Raw genomic sequence first — 19243 nt, 5'->3', positions numbered from 1 at the left:
CCAATCCATATAAAACAAATACCATTAAAAATCATTATTAACCCTATTACGATAAAGAAAAGCCACTCAATATGTATGTGTGTGTGTGTATGTTAGTGGGAGTATGGACTACAAATAACCATGGAGACCATGGAACATGGGTTATGGACTCTTTCTCTCCATCTCGCATTCGCTCTCCCTCGCTATACGTGAAATGAGAGGATTAACAATAAAATCCTAGCAGTCATTGTATTTGTGGGTGGATGGATGCGTTTGGTATTCGATTGTAATATCCCAATAATGTGCGCTTATTTATTCGATGCATTAGAGTGGAAGTGTATGTGTCTGTGTATGTGTGTATGGTGTAAAATCCCTTCAATGTTTACTAAATGTACCAAAATATCCCATGGCTATAGTATTAAACGTCCATATCGTCCAGCCATCCAAAATGCGAATCAACAGAGAATAATAGATTACACCATTATCAGCCAGAGAGAAATTGTGAAATCGCTGTTACTATCAAATGTACAAAGTAAATTGTTAATTAATCACTGTACTCGTTTTTAACGTTATAATCTCTTAAAATGGCTTCAAATGCATAAACACAAATAACAAAATCGATGAGATGGAACACGAGCCGTATACAATGGAAAGTAAATATGTCTGAAGCATGGATTGCGAGAATCCTTGTCTGGTATATAAAGTACGCATATCCTAGGGTATGAGAAAATGTGAATACACTAAAAAAAAAAACAAAAACAAAAAAAAAAGAAAGAAAGACTACTATATGAAATATTTTTTTGATAAATAATTATTATTAAAAAAAATGCGACTTTTTTTAATAATGTACGATTGCTTTAATATAATTTCTGTATTGTTTTGTAATTGTTGTTCGGATCTGTTTTAATCCGGAGGTGATGAAAATTCGGATCGAAAGCAATGGTTATTACATAAGTTTGTCGATGCATTGATTTCGCATTAATTTCAGTAATAGGAATTGTATTTAAATAGAAAAAAAAAATAAAAAAATGTACTAAAATATAAAAAACAAGTATATACGGCCCTAAATTCGGTCAGGCCGAAGCTTATGTGCCCTCCACCATGGGTTGCGTAGAAACTTATTCTAAATCGAATTACTTGGGTTATAATTCAGTTTGACAAAATTTTCTATAGAAATAAAGTTTTAACAAAATTTTCTATAGAAATAAAATTTTAACAAAATTTTCTATAGAAATAAAATTTTGACAAAATTTTCTATAGAAATAAAATTTTGACAAAATTTTCTATAGAAATGAAATTTAAACAAAATTTTCTATAGAAATGAAATTTTAACAAAATTTTCTATAGAAATGAAATTTTAACAAAATTTTCTATAAAAATAAAATTTAAAAAAAATTTCTATAGAAATAAAATTTTGACAAAATTTTCTATAGAAATAAAATTTTGACAAAATTTTCTATAGAAATAAAATTTTGATAAAATTTTCTATAGAAATGAAATTTTAACAAAATTTTCTATAGAAATGAAATTTTGACAAAATTTTCTATAGAAATAAAATTTTGACAAAATTTTCTATAGAAATAAAATTTTGACAAAATTTTCTATAGAAATGAAATTTTAACAAAATTTTCTATAGAAATGAATTTTAAAAAAAAATTCTATAGAAATAAAATGTTGAAAAATTTTCTACAGAAATAAAATGTTGGTAGATTATTTTTGACTCGAGTGGCAACCATGATTATGAACCGATATTGACCAATTTTTGTGTGATTGTGGATCGGCTATATATAACTATAGACCGATATGGACCAATTTTGGAATGGTTGTTAGCGGCCATATACTAACACCACGTAACAAATTTGATCCGGGTCGGATGAATTTTGCTCCTCCAAGAGGCTCCGGAGGTCAAATTTGAAGAACGGTTTATATGGAGGCTATATATAATTATGGACCGATATGGACCAATTCTGGCACGGTTATTAGAGACCATATACTACCACCATTTTCCAAATTTCAACCGGATCGGATGAAATTTGCTTCTGGGGATCGGTTTATATGGGGGCTATATATATAGTTATGGACCGATGGGAGCTATATATATAATTATGGACCAATTTTTGCATGGTTGTTAGAGACCATATACCAACACCATGTACCAAATTTCAATAGGATCGGATGAAATTTGCTTCTCTTTGAGGCTCCGTAAGCCAAATCTAGGAATCGGTTTATATAGGTTAGGTTAGGTTAAAGTAGCAGCCCGATTAAGATTCAGGCTCACTTAGACTATTCAGACCATTGTGATAATCGGTTTATATGGGGGCTATATATAATTAAGGACCGATGTGGACCAATTTTTGCGTTGTTGTTAGAGACCATATACCAACACCATGTACCAAATTTCAGCCGGATTGGATGAAATATGCTTCTCTTAGAGGTTCCGCAAGGCAAATCTGTGGGTTCGTTTATATGGGGGCTATACGTAAAAGTGGACCGATATGGCCCATTTGCAATACCGTCCGACCTACATCATTAACAACTACTTGTGCCAAGTTTCAAGTCGATAGCTTGTTTCGTTCAAAAGTTAGCGTGATTTCAACAGACGGACGGAGGGACGGACGGACATGCTTAGATCGACTCAAAATTTTACCACGACCCAGAATATATATACTTTATGGGGTCTTAGAGCAATATTTCGATGTGTTACAAACGGAATGACAAAGTTAATGTACCTCCCATCCTATGGTGGAGGGTATAAAAATAATTTTAAAATAAATTTTTTAATTTTAATAAGTTAAACTAATTTCATTTAATTATACAATATATTAATTTATATAATTTAATTATATTGAATTAATTAACTAATTCAATTTTAGCTTAATATAATTAAATACGCACTATATTTTTTCAAGTGTATAACCCAGATGGCTACTTAATGTAATCCCTTAAAATCGACACGTTCATCGTACTAAGCAAATAATTTGAAACAGCGTAAATTTGAAAAAGGCAATAATTGATAGTGATTTCCAGGTGCATGCTACAGGACTGTATCTACTTTGATGTGATTGATGTGGCTGTTCAAAACAAATATGTAACGACTGAAATTCAATTATTTTTTTTTAATTTGAACAATGAGAGTGAAATACGACTGTCTGATGCATTTGCGATAAAATGAAATGAAAAATTAAATGAGTTAAATTAAAAAATAAAATCTATTTAGATTATTTTATTGATATAAATTTGTTAAATTTAATTAAACTTATAGGAATTTAATTAATTAAACTTATAGGAAATAAATTTAATAATTCTTAGAAACACTAAGTAACAGAGATTATTAAGAAAACAAGAGAACTCAACTGTCAAGCGGAACTGCGACAGTAGGTGGCAGTCATGATGAAATTTATCTAATGTCATGCAGTTTTTGTCGGCGATTCTCTCAAATATCATACAGTTTGTGTCGGCGTGACTCAGTTCAGTTCTCTGCCGGCCTTATGAAACGTTAGAAAAAATGGATTTAGAACCTACTTTGTATTAACAAATGTTCTTTTATATAAATCTTTTCATTCTATTAAAATTTTTGGCAGACAATTTGAAATTATAACTGTCGATGCCTTAATAAAGAATTTATCAAAACAGCGCTTCGACCGCAACGTCGGTTATACCAAAGCAGCAGCCATTGTGCGACATCTATACGTGTTGAACTCTGTTCAACAACACTTATTTATTTTATTTTTCATAATTTTAAGAATCATATATTGAACTGAATTAATATGAATTGAATTTGAATGAATTAATGATGTAACGAATATATAAACCTTTGAAATGAATTCTTTCTAAGCGGCAACCCTTATCGCTTTCTCTGTCTCACAGTGAAAGCTTTCACTCAAAACCCTTGTTTAATATTTGTCCTTTTCATTTTAACTGGATTGAAATATTTGTTGTATGTACTAAATCATAATGTCTGATCAATGCTTTGATTTTGTAACCTTACTTGCGTTTCAACTTCCAAAAGGGTAAGCCGCAGCTATCCAACAATAAACCATTTATATTGCAAATTGAAAACTGAAATCTTGACTTTCTTTTTCTCATTCTGGTTTTTTCATACGATTCTGGGAGCACTACTAATAATAACACTACAGTCCATTCCAGTATACCCGGAAGTGTACATGGTCCATTCGACCCGTCAAAAGAACTGATAAGAAGATTTTTTGAAAACTTAAGGATCTCGTCCACCGCTGAAATAACTCTTTTTAATAAATCTTCACCGCTGTTAAATGGAGAAAAGGTATGTTAAGTTTATTAACTTGTGAACGTAGAAAGTCAGAAGTTTAAAAATTTAAATTGGCAACTTACTGGTTAGATTGGTTTGCAAAAACGAAAAAAGGTTTATCTGTGGAATTTTACTTTAACTACTACTGTTTGGAAGGCGCAGTCGAACTATTTACAGACAGAGAACAGCTTTTTACAAAAGCTCAACATTGTTTTTCTGGTAACATTGTGGCTTCACGAGCACCATGTTATAGAAATACCTTTGCGTTCAAAAATACGCTCCGCTCACATTACTGAAATATATTTGGATTTTGAATCGAAATTTTGATATAAAAGCACAGGTCTTTTCTAGAAATCAGAGTGTAAGAAGCTATTATAATTTTTTATAACTGCTACAAATCAATCTTTAACACCTGGGCACACCGCACATTAAAGGAAAAAACCCTTTACCCTTTGATAAATTTCTGCTTGATAAGCAAACTGGAAACATTTGTTTCAAAAATTCATAAACATATTTTTTCTACGATACATTTGTCTGTTGATTGTGCTTGGTACACATACCAACATCCCACCAGCAACATTGTACTCGCAACATTTGCACTCAGGTATAACATCTACCAAAAGCATTTCATATTCATCATATTTCGTCCACTTAAACAAAAACAACAGGGTCTATTGATCCGAGAAAAAGAAAGAAACAAATTTTTCGTCGCTAATATATTTATACAGATAATTTGCACACTGCCAACACGAAAAAGAAACTTCACACTCGCAACAATTCAACAATCATAACCGACCTCGCGAAACATATGCGTTGGGCTAAGCATACCCTCCTTTTATCAAATGTTGAAGAAGAAGAATAACAAAAGGTGGAATTACAAAAATTGTTAAATTTACATTATTCTAGTCGTTCATCAACACGAATTGGCTTACCATACAAATTTTGTTTGTTGGTGGCTGTGTATTTGCAGTAGCTTCAATTTTACAAAAATATTCATACGTTTGTTGGGTTTAGGGCATTGCAAGAAAGAGTTGTCACTTCTCTCATTGAACTTAAGAGAAAGGTTTTTTTCTATGCCTTGCTTCTATAACTTGTTAGTTACGCATAATTATCCCCCATTTCTTTAACCCTTCTTTAATAAACACACTGGTCGAATATATTTTCATTGCCATAAAGCCAACAGCGCACGTCTAGGAGAGCTGACAGCGCAGTCGCTATTTTAAGAGAATTGTGCAGGTCGCAGTTCGAATAAATACTCTCCTTGATTTATTGATGTCGTTGCCACATACGGAAAATAGGCATACTTATGCAAGACACGGAATTGTCGTTGTAACCATGAATATTGAATATATCGTGATTAAATAAAATAACCGGTGCATATAGAAAAAACGTTTACTTAAGAAAAAGTATACATGGAAAATATACCGGAAGTTTTAGATCTTAAATACCATCCCCAAACATACGGCAAGTTGTACATGACAATACGGCATCACGCATTTTGATTTTGTAATGTGCAAATGCACACACACACGCATTGATAAATAAAGGGAGCGCAAGACAAAGAGAGAAAGGGAGTAGGTGATTGCGAAAAAAAAAGCCGAGCTCCTCATTTCAATTGAAACGTCAGAAAGTGAAGATCTATAAAAATTAACATTGAAAATAATCAGCTAAATATATTGAAAAAAAGGCTTCGATAAAGAAAAAAGACTGTGTGGCAAAAAGCCGAATGAAAAAGTATAAATAAAAAATTTGAATGAAATATAAGAAAAATATAGCTGGGAGAAGGCCAAGAAATAAATATATAAATTGTGAAAGGAGGGCCAAGTAATCCAAAGAGGAGTAAGGCGAGGGTCGTAATTTCAACATTCGAAGTTCATTTGTGTGGCAAACAGTGGATGAATATTACTTGAATTGGAAATATTACCACCCAAGAAGCTTGCGATTGTTTGAAGTTTGGTGTCTGGCTATTGGGCCAACGGTTCGGCATACTGGCAAGATAGTGACCGAAGTGTGGAGAGGTAGAAGGGTGTAAATGTGCACAGTACATAGATTGGGTGAGTGCATATACATTTGATTAAAAGGGTTGCCGAGTGGTTGTTTGGAAAAAACGCCAATTTGGTAAAGAATTGGTAGAATCAAATTTAACTCTCATTAAATGAACTGTTTGGAAATCGACAAATGTTGTATGTGGCAAGTTGCCAAGGATTGTGAATTACATACACAGGGAAAAATATCACCAACATATTCTCATTTAAAAAGTTAATGGAAGTTGAAATTAATTGAATTAATTAATTGATACAATTATTAACATTAAGTCGATTATTGAAAATTCCAAAATTGTTAATTAAAACAATTAATTGATGTAATTAACTTTTTAATAAAATTCTGATGACTAAGTCAGTTAAAAAAGTGATGAACATGTTTTAATTAGAAATATATTTCAAACAATCAATTGTTAATCCAAATAAAAACCCTAAGCCAACTAGGAAAGTAATTGAAAATTATATACCATTTTTTTTTTAAATAAATGAATTTGCAATCAACAGCAATTAAATTTTAAATTGAATCAATAAAATTGAAATTTGCTAATGAAATCAATAGAATCAAGAATTTTTCCTATGCCCAATTAAAACTGCGATTGATACTACCATTTTTGTGATTGAAGATATTTCAATTAAAGGATTGATTGAATTTGATTTAGTATTGAGTCACAAGAAAATTCTTTTTTGTGTGTCGAGAAAGAATTCGGATTTTACCGTGATTGTTTTCAACATTGAGAAGCCAATTTGTTGTGTACATAATTAAAGGCAATCTGGAATCATTATTTTCACAAATATATTTTTATGAACAGTTTTATGTAACTGGAAATTCATGGTATATAGTGAAACAGACGGTTAATGATAATATATCTGAAACATGTTTATGGAAGTTTATGACTTATGAATTGGGAGAAGTTTCTTATGCTGAAATTTGCTAGATCGGCATATTGAATATATTATTGTTATCTGCAGTTTCGAGTGTTGGAAAAGAAAGACCCCCAACAATTTATATGTATTGAATTTATCTAATCAATAAAGATTTTGTGTACTGGAGGTGAATTGTTTGATTCTGGAATTTTGTGAGCTTCTAGTTGACAGATATTGTCACTAGATTTGATTATTTAAATATTTGATAAAACAATATTTACTCGATTAATTACTGGAGAAATTTCGCACGAGTTCATGTATGTTATGTGTTCCATTGTGTGGGAAAATTTCTCAGGGACATTTATATATACATTTCTGCTATTTACACTGATATTAAAAAATTAATTACACGGCTTGATAAAGGTCAAGTCTGTTTATAGTTACTGGATGTAATACGACGTCATAGATTTGTAAATTTTGGATTGGTTATGTGGTATGAAATATTACACATTCTAAATTAATACACCATCACTTGAATTGGTTTCCTCCTGTTAATGTAGGTTTTGAAGCACCGAACATGGACATTTTTTTTTGAAGGCCAGTTTTGTGTTAGCTTTATCGCTCTAAATTGCCCATTTTTTTCACGGTTAATATTCATAATTGATTCATTTCACCGAGAATAAACAATTTTAATTTTGCATTGGGTAATTCCTCATCAAGTCATAATAGAATTTGCTAACGGGAAATAATTTTTTATACTGCTCTTGCCGGTTCAGTTTTGATTTTAGCGGTTAAACTCGGACTTAGCACCCACCTTAGAAGGATAATATTTAAAATAACTGGCTAAGACTCTGGTTTGGAATTTTGTGAATTCAATAAATCGGTTCTTACTTTGGAATATCTGTTGTAATTTGAATTTTAAACTGGTCATCGGAATTAACAACTTTGTTAATATATATCTTTCTGAGCACTTGAACTAATTGCTGGCCTAGTGGCTTTCTGTGAATTTTAATTTGCCATTGCTTTCAACAATTTTGTTGAGCAGTATAACCGAAATTTATTTTTCATCATTGATTGTCGGAGGTTATAACCCCTAGATCGATTTGGGTGATTTTGTTGAGTTTTGCGATTTGTTTGTCTGTATTTGAGTCACGAATATGTCATCTCAGAAATTCATATTTTTTTCGGACCAATTGGTCACATACTGCGCGAATTTTTCTGCTATCGATGTCACTGAACATACACTTTCAAGTTTAAGGGTCGATCTAGATGATCTAGAGCGTCGATGGCGTGCTTTGACTCAAGTCTATGAGACAGAAATGACAGCTGAGGAAAAGCTTTCCAAATCAGAAAGGGAGTCTATTCATGCAAAGTTTAATGAATCATGCAGATCATACAAACTTTGCAAAACGGCTATGCTGGATTTGATTGATATTGAGAAAAGCAAAATGGACAGTTCGCTACGGAAAAATGAGAAAGATGAACCGAAATTAGAGGAAACGGGTTATTCGTTAAAAGTGCCTCCATGTGACACTGAAATATTTAGCGGAGGGTACGATAAATGGCCGGGGTTTAGAGACATGTTCTCCGCCATTTATATAAACCACCCAAAATTGTCTCCTGCTCAGAAACTGTTTCACCTAAGGGCGAAAACAAGAGGTGAGGCAAATCAGATAGTAAAACAATATGCCTTGGCAGACAACAACTTCTCTCTCGCATGGGATGCATTAAAACAACGCTATGAGAATCAAAGAATCCTAATTAATCATCAACTTAGAAAAATATTTGAAACTGAAAGAGTTACAACTGAGAAAGGGAAAGCGTTGCGCAATTTACAGTACACCATTAACAACTCTCTATCTGTTCTTAAAACCTTCAATATTTCTGTTATTTCATGGGATCCCATATTGGTATATTGGGTATCTTCAAGATTGCCTGATGATACCTTAACAGCTTGGGAGAATTCGTTGACTGACCATAAACAGATGCCTTCTTGGGGACAACTCGATGAATTTATTTCGAAAAGACTAAATATGCTTGAATCAATCTCTGACATGAGAAAACCGTCAAACTCACCTCCAACTTCCCAAAAATCTCAAAACTATTACGTTAAGACTGAGAAAAATTATAAACCGTGTAAGGCATGTAAGAAAGATCATTCGCTACGCACTTGTCCCAAATTTATATCCTGGCAACTTCCTCAAAGACGAAAGTTTATTAATGACAATAAAATGTGTCTAAACTGTTTGTCATATGGGCATATTGCTGCAAATTGCAAAAGTGATAAGCTCTGTCAAAAATGTCAGCAGCAACACCATACTTTGCTACATCCCGATTCCAATGCAACAGGAGCAATGAGGATGAGTTCTAATGAGCAGCCGACACAGGTTTCGGCTTATCATGTTGACACACAACAACAAGAACATCCATCCACTTCCACTGCTGCATATTCTGATCCTGTTACGTACGTTCAATCAAATTTTGCCCATTCTGGAGATTGTACTATTTTGCCAACTGCGCTGATAGATTTGGAACACTTGGGATCAAAACTTACAATTCGAGCCTTTATTGATCAGGGATCCCAAGAATCATTTATTTCAAGTAGGATTGTTAACAAATACTCTATACCGACTAAAAAAGCGTTTACTACTATTTCTGGATTGGGTGGTACTGTTTTAGAGAACTCTTCTAAATTTTGTGATTTAATATTAGAATCTCGCAAGTCTGACTTCAAACTAAGCACAACTGCAATAGTTATCACAAATATGAACCATTTCATGCCCTCTACCCCCTCACGTATTTCTGATTGGTCCGATTTGAAGAAAATTGATCTTGCTGATCCACAGTTTTACAAACCAGCACAAATAGATATGTTGTTAGGGAGTGACGTCCTTCCATTTATTCTTAAATCTGGTTTTCAAAGGAATATTTCTGGTAGCCTTTTGGCTCAAGAAACTGAGTTCGGATGGATAGTGAGTGGTCCAATTCGATCTGTAACATCGTTTGCGTCCTTCGTGACTAGCTATGATACGGTTAATGATGAAGTTAGGAAATTTTGGGAGCTCGAGGAAGTCCCCTTGTCAAAAAACTTCTCTGAGAATGAAATTTGGTGCGAAGAATATTACAAGGACACAACTATTCGTCAATCGGATGGGAAATACTCTGTCAGATTACCATTTCGCAATGATTTGCCATCCAACATAACTCTGGGATCAACGAGAAGAGCTGCTATGGGACAATATTTGAATTTGGAAAGAAATTTAAAAAAAACGCCTGACTTAGCTGAGGAGTATCATAACGTGTTGTCTGAATACTTGCAACTGAATCATATGGAGGCAACGACTTCTAGTGAAATCTGCCGTAATTCAAAATACTTTTCTTTTTATCTTCCACATCATGCTGTGGTGAAACCGGAACGTACTTCGACAAAAGTTAGGGTGGTGTTTAACGCTTCAAAGAGGTCGTCAACTGGTATTTCTTTGAATGACATTTTACATACTGGGCCCATACTTCAGAACGACTTGATGAATGTTGTATTGCGATGGCGTTTCTTCAGGTACGTTTTCAATGGTGACATCCAGAAGATGTACCGACAAATTTACGTACAGGAAGATGACAGGGAGTTTCAACGGGTCCTATTTAGGAAGTCTACAACAGAGGAAATTACTGATTTTCGGTTGAAAACCGTAACCTTTGGACTAAATTGTGCTCCCTATTTGGCGATTCGCACTCTCTTACAATTAAGTGAGGACGGGAAATCCACTCACCCTACTGCTTCGGAAATTTTAAAATCTCAAATATATGTGGATGACATACTCTCGGGAGGACATAATTTAGAGGAGACTGAGTCATACTTGATAGAACTGATTGATTTACTTAAATCGGCAGGTTTCCCACTGAAAAAGATAACTGCAAACAATTCACTCATTCTGAAACAAATGGCCCCCGAGGATCTTCTTAACGAAGACTTTTTGAAGATTGAGGACACCAGTGAGACTAAAACTTTAGGTATACGATGGAATGCGATGGCTGATAATTTCTACTATAGCGTATCGAATATAACTCTTCCGACTGTACCGTTAACTAAAAGAAAGATATTGTCTATCGTTGCAAAAATTTTTGATCCTGCTGGGTGGTTAGCGCCGATTATCGTTACAGCAAAAATACTTTTACAGCAGTTATGGATCGATGGAACTGATTGGGATGAGGAAATTAAACCCCATTCACTGGATAAATGGAACATCTTCGTCTCAAATTTTTCGGATATTGAAAAAATACGAATTCCTCGCTGGGTACATTATACACCTGAAAACCAAATTCAGATTCATGGGTTTTGTGACGCCTCTGAGAAGGCTTATTGCGCCTGCATTTATATTTGTACGATATCGCCACGAAATATTAGAACTTCCTTTTTGCTCGCTTCAAAAAGTAAGGTAGCCCCATTGAAAACTGTAAGTCTTCCGCGTCTTGAATTATGTGGTGCTGCGCTACTATCGAAACTTTTAAAGTCTGTGTCCCAGAATCTGAGCATTTCTGTTACTGATATATATCTCTGGTCCGATTCGACAATAACATTGGCGTGGCTAGACAAGCCACCATTTCATTGGAAAACCTTTGTTGCGAATAAAATTACAGAGATTTTGGACAATGTAGGAAATGCTACCTGGAGGCATGTTCCAACCAGCGAAAACCCTGCCGATATAGGAACCCGTGGATGTACCGCGTTTGAATTGAAGTCCAACACACTTTGGTGGAATGGACCTACATGGTTGGTAAAACCACCTGAATTTTGGCCAAAACCCACAACATTTAAAGAGCCTGCTCTAGAGAGGAAAGTCATAACATTTCAAATTGAGACTGCAACTGAAGATATACTGGAACGATTTTCATCATTTAATCGAGCAATGCGCGTAATTTGTTTTATGTATCGATTTATCAGAAGCTGCCAGAAAAAAAGGTCGTCTTTTATGGTAAAGAATTCTATAACTGCAGAGGAAATTCGGTTTGTCAAATTTCAACTAATTAGGGTCGCACAAATTAAGTTTTACTCTCACGAATACAATGCGCTAAAAAATGGTGAACATATCTCTACGAAAAGCAAATTGCTGACTTTGAATCCATTTATCGATGAAAATAATCTACTTAGAGTGAATGGACGTTTGTCTAACGCCGATCTCCCGTACACTGAAAGATATCCCATTATAATTCCAGAGAACTCTCGCTTTTGCAAATTACTGATAGCTTTTACCCATGAAATTCTCCTACACTCTGAACACCAAAGCATGCTAAGGGCGATTCGATCTGAATATTATATCATACGTCTGAAAAATGCTGTTCGGTACTGTATCCGAAACTGTCGTACTTGTACCATATACAAGCAACGGATCCGAAATCAAATAATGGCAGCCCTACCTTCCGAACGATGCACGTTCTCCCTGCCATTCACTAATACTGGGTTAGATTTTGCAGGACCTTTTGACTTGAAAACGTCAAGACTACGAAATGCGAAGATCCAAAAGGGATACGCAGCCGTTTTTGTTTGTCTTGCAACTCGAGCCATTCATCTAGAAGCATGTTCGGAATTGACTACTGAGGCGTTTATGGCTACCTTTGATCGATTTGTTGGACGACGTGGACTTCCCAAAAAAGTTTTCTCTGACAATGGCACCAACTTTGTTGGGGCCAGTCGTGTACTGATGCGTGAATACCGCAATTTTCTTGAAAATGCAGAAACTCATCTTGTCGATAAATACAATACTCTTGGTTTTTCTTGGCAGTTCATTCCCCCTCATGCGCCGCATATGGGTGGATTGTGGGAAGCTGCAGTAAAAAGTATGAAGACGCATCTCCGGAAAGTGGCAGGAAATCTGAAATATACTTTTGAAGAATTTTCCACTTTGCTTGTTCGTATTGAGAGTGTACTGAACTCAAGACCCTTATCTCCCATGAGTGAAGATCCTTCGGAGATGAATGCATTAACTCCAGGCCATTTTCTAAGAGGGGCACCTTTAATCGCAGTACCAGAGAAATTGTCTGAAAATTTGTCTCTCATTAATCGATGGCAAAAACTGAAAAGTATTCAACACCAATTCTCGAAGAGATGGAAGAACGAATACATCACTAATTTACAGAAAAGATATAAATGGAAAACTGAGCAACAAAATCTTAAGGAGAACGATTTTGTTATTATTAAAGATGATAATTTACCACCCACTGAATGGCGTCTAGGGCGCGTAATTAAAGTTTACTACGGCCCTGATTCTAAAGTTCGGGTTGCTGATATAAGAACCCAAAATGGAATATTAGTTCGACCTTTAGTAAAGCTTTGTATTTTACCAGTTGCCAATTAAAATTTTAGTTTCTTACTTCCGTTAACAAGTTAACTAACTTTACTTTACAGCATTGCATCACGTGTACCAAAATGCCGCATCTGTTTCGACAGACATTCTCTAAAAGAATGTCCTGTTTTTTACCGTATGGATGTTCAAACCCGGCGGAAGGAAGTAAAGGAGAAGCGATTCTGTTTCAAGTGTCTGTGCTCGTCTCACACTCGTGATTGGTGCCCATCACGGAAAACATGTATGGTGTGTAACTACAACCATCATACTATGCTACACATTGACGACCATAAGAAAACTGCGAACCATCACCACTCGCAAAAAACAAACTCCCGCAGAATCACCACCCATCGTTACAAATTTTGCGAGCGCAGAAACACATCCGCCGGTGGTCGTAAATCTACGCTGCGGTCACAATCATCGCGAGACAGATCTGAACCTTTAGTGCATGAACGCCTGAGTCAGCGATCAAAAGTTCATGTCTTTCTACCGACTGCATTAGTTAGGGTGTTAACTTCACAAGGTCCTGAGAAGGTGAGGCTGATGCTAAATTCTGCCGGAGTCCAAACGGTCATCTTGCAATCTTTGGTAGAGCGTTTCAAAATTCGCACAACTATGCAGAATGCTAGGGAGTACTGTACTGTGAGTCTTCAGTCATATCACGACCCGACTGTTAAGACTCAAATTACTGGGGTTGTTAAAACCCATTTTAATACGCCAATGCCACAAGTAACCTTGGAAAAAAAGTTGCAGTCTGTATATAACCATTTACCTGATCTGGCTGATCCTCATTTTTTTAGACCATCCAATGTGGAAATTAGTATTGCAAACGACCAACTGCCTAAAATAATTTTAGCTGGGTTAATACAAACTTCTTCTAATATGCCGATAGCACAGAGTTCTATTTTTGGGTGGATCATTTCCGGAGCATGCAGATATTAAGTTGCATCCACGCAAGGGGGGCGGCATGTTGAACTCTGTTCAACAACACTTATTTATTTTATTTTTCATAATTTTAAGAATCATATATTGAACTGAATTAATATGAATTGAATTTGAATGAATTAATGATGTAACGAATATATAAACCTTTGAAATGAATTCTTTCTAAGCGGCAACCCTTATCGCTTTCTCTGTCTCACAGTGAAAGCTTTCACTCAAAACCCTTGTTTAATATTTGTCCTTTTCATTTTAACTGGATTGAAATATTTGTTGTATGTACTAAATCATAATGTCTGATCAATGCTTTGATTTTGTAACCTTACTTGCGTTTCAACTTCCAAAAGGGTAAGCCGCAGCTATCCAACAATAAACCATTTATATTGCAAATTGAAAACTGAAATCTTGACTTTCTTTTTCTCATTCTGGTTTTTTCATACGATTCTGGGAGCACTACTAATAATAACACTACAGTCCATTCCAGTATACCCGGAAGTGTACAATACGGTTGACATTTGTTGTTTTTGTAGAAGAGAAATTTTTGTCCTCTTGTTTTCTTAATACTAATAAGCAACCACGGTTGCCACAGTTGATAGAAATTTACTAAACATCGTAAGATTTTTACTGTTTGGTAGATTAATAGAATTCTTAATGTTTTTAGGATTTTTCAAAATATTCCTCTGCAACTAAGAGGTACTTCATAAATTTCCTATTGAAATAAATTGTTGATCAAGTTTCCTATGGAAATAAAATTTTGACAAAAATTTCTATTGAAATGTACTGGAGTGTGGAGTGGTGTTCTTAGAAAGTGAAAATGCTTTTAAAAAATTTGATAAAATTTTTTTATAGTAAAAAATTTTGAAAAAATTTTGTATATATATAAAATTTTGAGAAAATTTTTTATAGAAGTAAAATTTTTACAAAATCTTCTATAAAAATAAAATTTTGATAAAATATTTCTGTAGAAATAAAATTTTGATAAAATTCTCTATAGAAATAAAATTTTGTAGAATTTTCTATAGAAATAATATTTTACCAAATTTTTTATAGAAATAAAATTCTGATAGAATAAAAAGAATAGAAATAAAATTTTGACAAAATTTTTTATAGAAATAAAATTTTTACAAATTTTCTATAGAAATAAAATTTTTACAAAATTTTCTATGGAAATAAAATGTTGACCGAATTTTCTATAGAAATAAAATGTTGACCGAATTTTCTATCGAAATACAATTTTTACAAAATTGTCTATAGAAATAAAATTTTGACCGAATTTTCTATAGAAATAACATTTTGACCCAATTGCCTTTAGAAACTAAATTTTGGAAATATTTTCTACAGAAATAAAATTTTGACAGAAAAATTTTACAGAAATGAAAATTTCTATGATTTTTTTATCACCTCATAATCTCGGCTATAGGTCTATAAATTAAACTTGAAACTGTTGGTTTCTTGTTTTTTTTTTATTTTCTGATATTTCGGTTGACTTCGTCAGAACCGTTTTCAAGGATTTTCTCCGCTGTCTTGTTACTTCACTGTCTGTTTTTCTAATTTATAGACCTATAGCTGATATTATGAGATAAAAAATCACAAAAATTTTAAAAAAAAGGTCAACAATATTAACAACAAACACGAAATAAAATTTTGCTAAAATTTTCCATAGAAATAAAATTTTGAAAAAATATTCTATAGAAATAAATTTTTGACAAAATTTTCTATAGAAATAAAATTTTCTATAGAAATAAAATTTGGCAAAATTTTCTATAGAAATAATATTTTGCTAAAATTTTCCATAGAAATAAAATTTTGAAAAATTTTTCTATAGAAATACAATTTTGACAAAATTTTCTATAGAAATAAAATTTTGACAAAATTTTCTATAGAAATAAAATTTTGACAAAATTTTCTATAGAAATAAAATTTTGACAAAGTTTTCTAAAGAAATAAAATTTTTACAAAATTTTCTATAGAAATAAAATTTTGACTGAATTTTCTATAGAAATAACATTTTGACCCAATTTTCTTTAGAAACAAAATTTTGGAAAAATTTTCTACAGAAATAAAATGAAATGAAATCTTCTATAGAAATAAAATTTCGACAACATTTTCTATAGAAATAAAATTTTGCTAAAATTTTCTATAGAAATGAAATTTTGAAAGAATGTTCTATAGAAATAAATTTTTGACAGAATTTTCTATAGAAATAAATTTTGACAAAATGTTCTACACAAATAAAATTTTGAAAAAAATTTTTATGGAAATAAAATTTTGACAAAATGTTCTATAGAAATACAATTATGAGAAAAATTTCTAAAGATATGAAATTTTGACAAAATTTTGTATAGAAATTAAATTTGGATAAAATTTTCTATAGAAATAAAATTTTGACAAAATTTTTTATAGACATAAAATTTTGACAAAATTGTTTCTTCTGTTGGTTAAGCTGTGGGAGCCACCGTGGTGCAATGGTTAGCATGCCCGGCTTGCATACAAAAGGTCGTGGCTTCGATTCCTGCTTCGACCGAACACCAAAAAGTTTTTCAGCGGAAGATTATCCCACCTCAGTAATGCTGGTGACATTTCTGAGGGTTTCAAAGCTTCTCTAAGTGGTTTCACTGCAATGTGGAACGCCGTTCGGACTCGGCTATAAAAAGGAGGTCCCTTGTCATTGAGCTTAACATGGAATCGGGCAGCACTCAGTGATAAGAGAGAAGTTCACCAATGTGGTATCACAATGAACTGAATAGTCTAAGTGAGCCTGATACATTGGGCTGCCACCTAACCTAACCTAAGCTACACTTGTAGTTTAGTCAATGCATGGTTTTAAGCTGAAACCAAACACAACAATAAAATTTTGACAAAAATTTTTTATAGAAATAAAATTTTGACAAAATTTTCTACAGAAATTAATTTTTGACCGAATTTTCTATAGAAACAAAATTTTGACAAAATTTTCTATAGAAATAAAATTTGACAAAATTTTCTATAGAAATAAAATTTTGACAAAATTTGACTAACATTCTTTTCCTCTGTTGGTTAAGCTACACTTGTAGTTTAGTCAATGCATGGTTTTAAGCTGAAATCAACAACAAAAAAAATGATTGAAGAATAAACCAACAATAACAAAACGAAACGAATGAAATAAAATTTTGACAACATTTTCTATAGAAATAAAATTTTGCTAAAATATCCTATAGAATAAAATTTCGACAAAATTTTGTTTAGAAATAAAATTTTTAAAAATAATTTTTTTTGTTTAGTACTTTTTTGATAAGATTTTCTCCAAATTTTATTATTATTTTTAGCTCGAGTGGGAACCGTGAAGGTAACACGCCGTTAAAACCCACTATCATATATTGGTAAACCATTACTGATATTATTACTTCCCCTTGACTAAACTTGGATCATTCCCACAAAATTGTATTTGATGTAATTACGTCCTCTTCAATGTATAAGAATATATGTTTTAGTCCAGGCCTCATCCTTCTCCCTCTAGCTAAAGTAACTTAACTAATGAAAAGATTCCAGTATTTATCCATAGTATTGAATTGAAATGGAAATTCTTAAAAACTTCCCTTTTACCAAAATGAAAGATTCCCGAATGAAATTGATTTTACCATAAAACTCAATCAACACTTTGTCTTAATAACACAGCAGCGATAGTCATTCTACTCATCGTCATCATCGTCACAATGTCTGTCATCCAACGAAAAGTATAACTGGGTCTTTTTCCTCTTCAATTAAGATGCAGCAACCGAAATCATCATCACCTCAACCAAACTTTTTCATTTATGTTGCGCGGAGAAAAATGGTGGGGGAACGTGGAATGAAGGCCATAAAACGCATGGTTAGATGACTGAATCTGATGAATATGCCATTGTGGAAAACTCCCTCAATTTCGGTTTGGTGGGTTTTTTTCTTTCATTGAAATCTTTATACAATATCCTGCCTCATTCTTTAGAGCATTTAAAGAGAAAAATAATCGATATAGTTTGGATACGCACAGATAGTCGAACGGACAGACAAAGAAACAGACAGATAGTTGAAGAACAGGATATATGGGCAAGTGTATACAGCATTTTAGCTGGTGGTTGTTCCAGATCCATACAATTGCATTCATCGTCATTCATTCATTTATTCCCCCCTTCAATATTCAGTCATTCATTAATACTGCCGCCAAAAGTATTTTAACACTTAAACGCCTTTGAGACACAAGCGCCGTGCACACACATCACTGAGACACTAACAGCGTCATTGGTGAAGTGCTGTGTAGTCAACTTCATGCCCTTAGAGGTATCAGGAAAGAGTTTTTCCCAGCAATTTGTGTTCCTCGCTTACCTTAACATATCTAATGCCACCCCACATCACGTCATCAATTCCATTCGATCGAGTACTACATGATGGCCGGAATTGTGATGGAAATACTGCGGATAGACAAATCGACAATCGTTCGTTCGATGCTCTGACATTGAGGTTCTGAGGTCTAAGATAGACAAAACGATTTTACACTTAAACAATCATCTTGTCACACCCCCGCCACTTTTCAATTGATTGCTATGCTAACATTGCTCTTGCAAGCACATGCATTCCGATCAATAGGAGAGGAAAAATCTTATGTTGAGAGGGTGTTAAATTAGGAACTAGTGATTGTAGTCAGCAAAATCAGCGAAATCTACTTACGGCTTTATCAAAATTTGGAACAGGCGATATTTGGAGTTTTCGATTTTGTCATATTTCCATTTGTCCAAAATTCAAAAAATCGACTTTCGGTTGTTGTAAATTTTGGAAATTTTACTTTTTTTTTTAATTTGGAA

At 33.3% G+C, this 19243-nt stretch overlaps 2 protein-coding genes across 3 annotated transcripts in view; one reads left to right on the top strand and one right to left on the bottom strand.

Annotated features, from left to right (window-relative positions):
* The window catches only part of beat-IIIc (beaten path IIIc), a 418441-nt gene that overhangs the window by 382012 nt on the left and 17186 nt on the right, over nucleotides 1-19243 (bottom strand). The gene's annotated exons all lie outside the window — the stretch shown is intronic.
* LOC142225221 (uncharacterized) lies at nucleotides 8310-18285 on the top strand. Its single transcript, XM_075294997.1, has 3 exons — nucleotides 8310-13381; nucleotides 13553-14401; nucleotides 18084-18285. The coding sequence occupies exons 1-3, from the start codon at nucleotides 8310-8312 to the stop codon at nucleotides 18283-18285; spliced, it is 6123 nt and encodes a 2040-aa protein (XP_075151112.1).

The sequence above is a fragment of the Haematobia irritans genome, chromosome 2 (assembly GCF_050003625.1).
Source record: "Haematobia irritans isolate KBUSLIRL chromosome 2, ASM5000362v1, whole genome shotgun sequence".
In the NCBI taxonomy this organism is placed as follows: Eukaryota; Metazoa; Arthropoda; class Insecta; order Diptera; family Muscidae; genus Haematobia; species Haematobia irritans.
This window is presented reverse-complemented; position numbering and strand designations above follow the sequence as displayed.

Coding starts and splice junctions, on each gene's coding strand:
- LOC142225221 (XM_075294997.1), top strand. CDS start 8,310: ATGTCATCTCAGAAATTCATATTTTTTTCGGACCAATTGGTCACATAC. Junction 13,382..13,552: donor CCCACTGAATGGCGTCTAGG/GCGCGTAATTAA, acceptor TTTACTTTACAG/CATTGCATCACGTGTACCAA. Junction 14,402..18,083: donor GCACAGAGTTCTATTTTTGG/GTGGATCATTTC, acceptor TTAATAACACAG/CAGCGATAGTCATTCTACTC.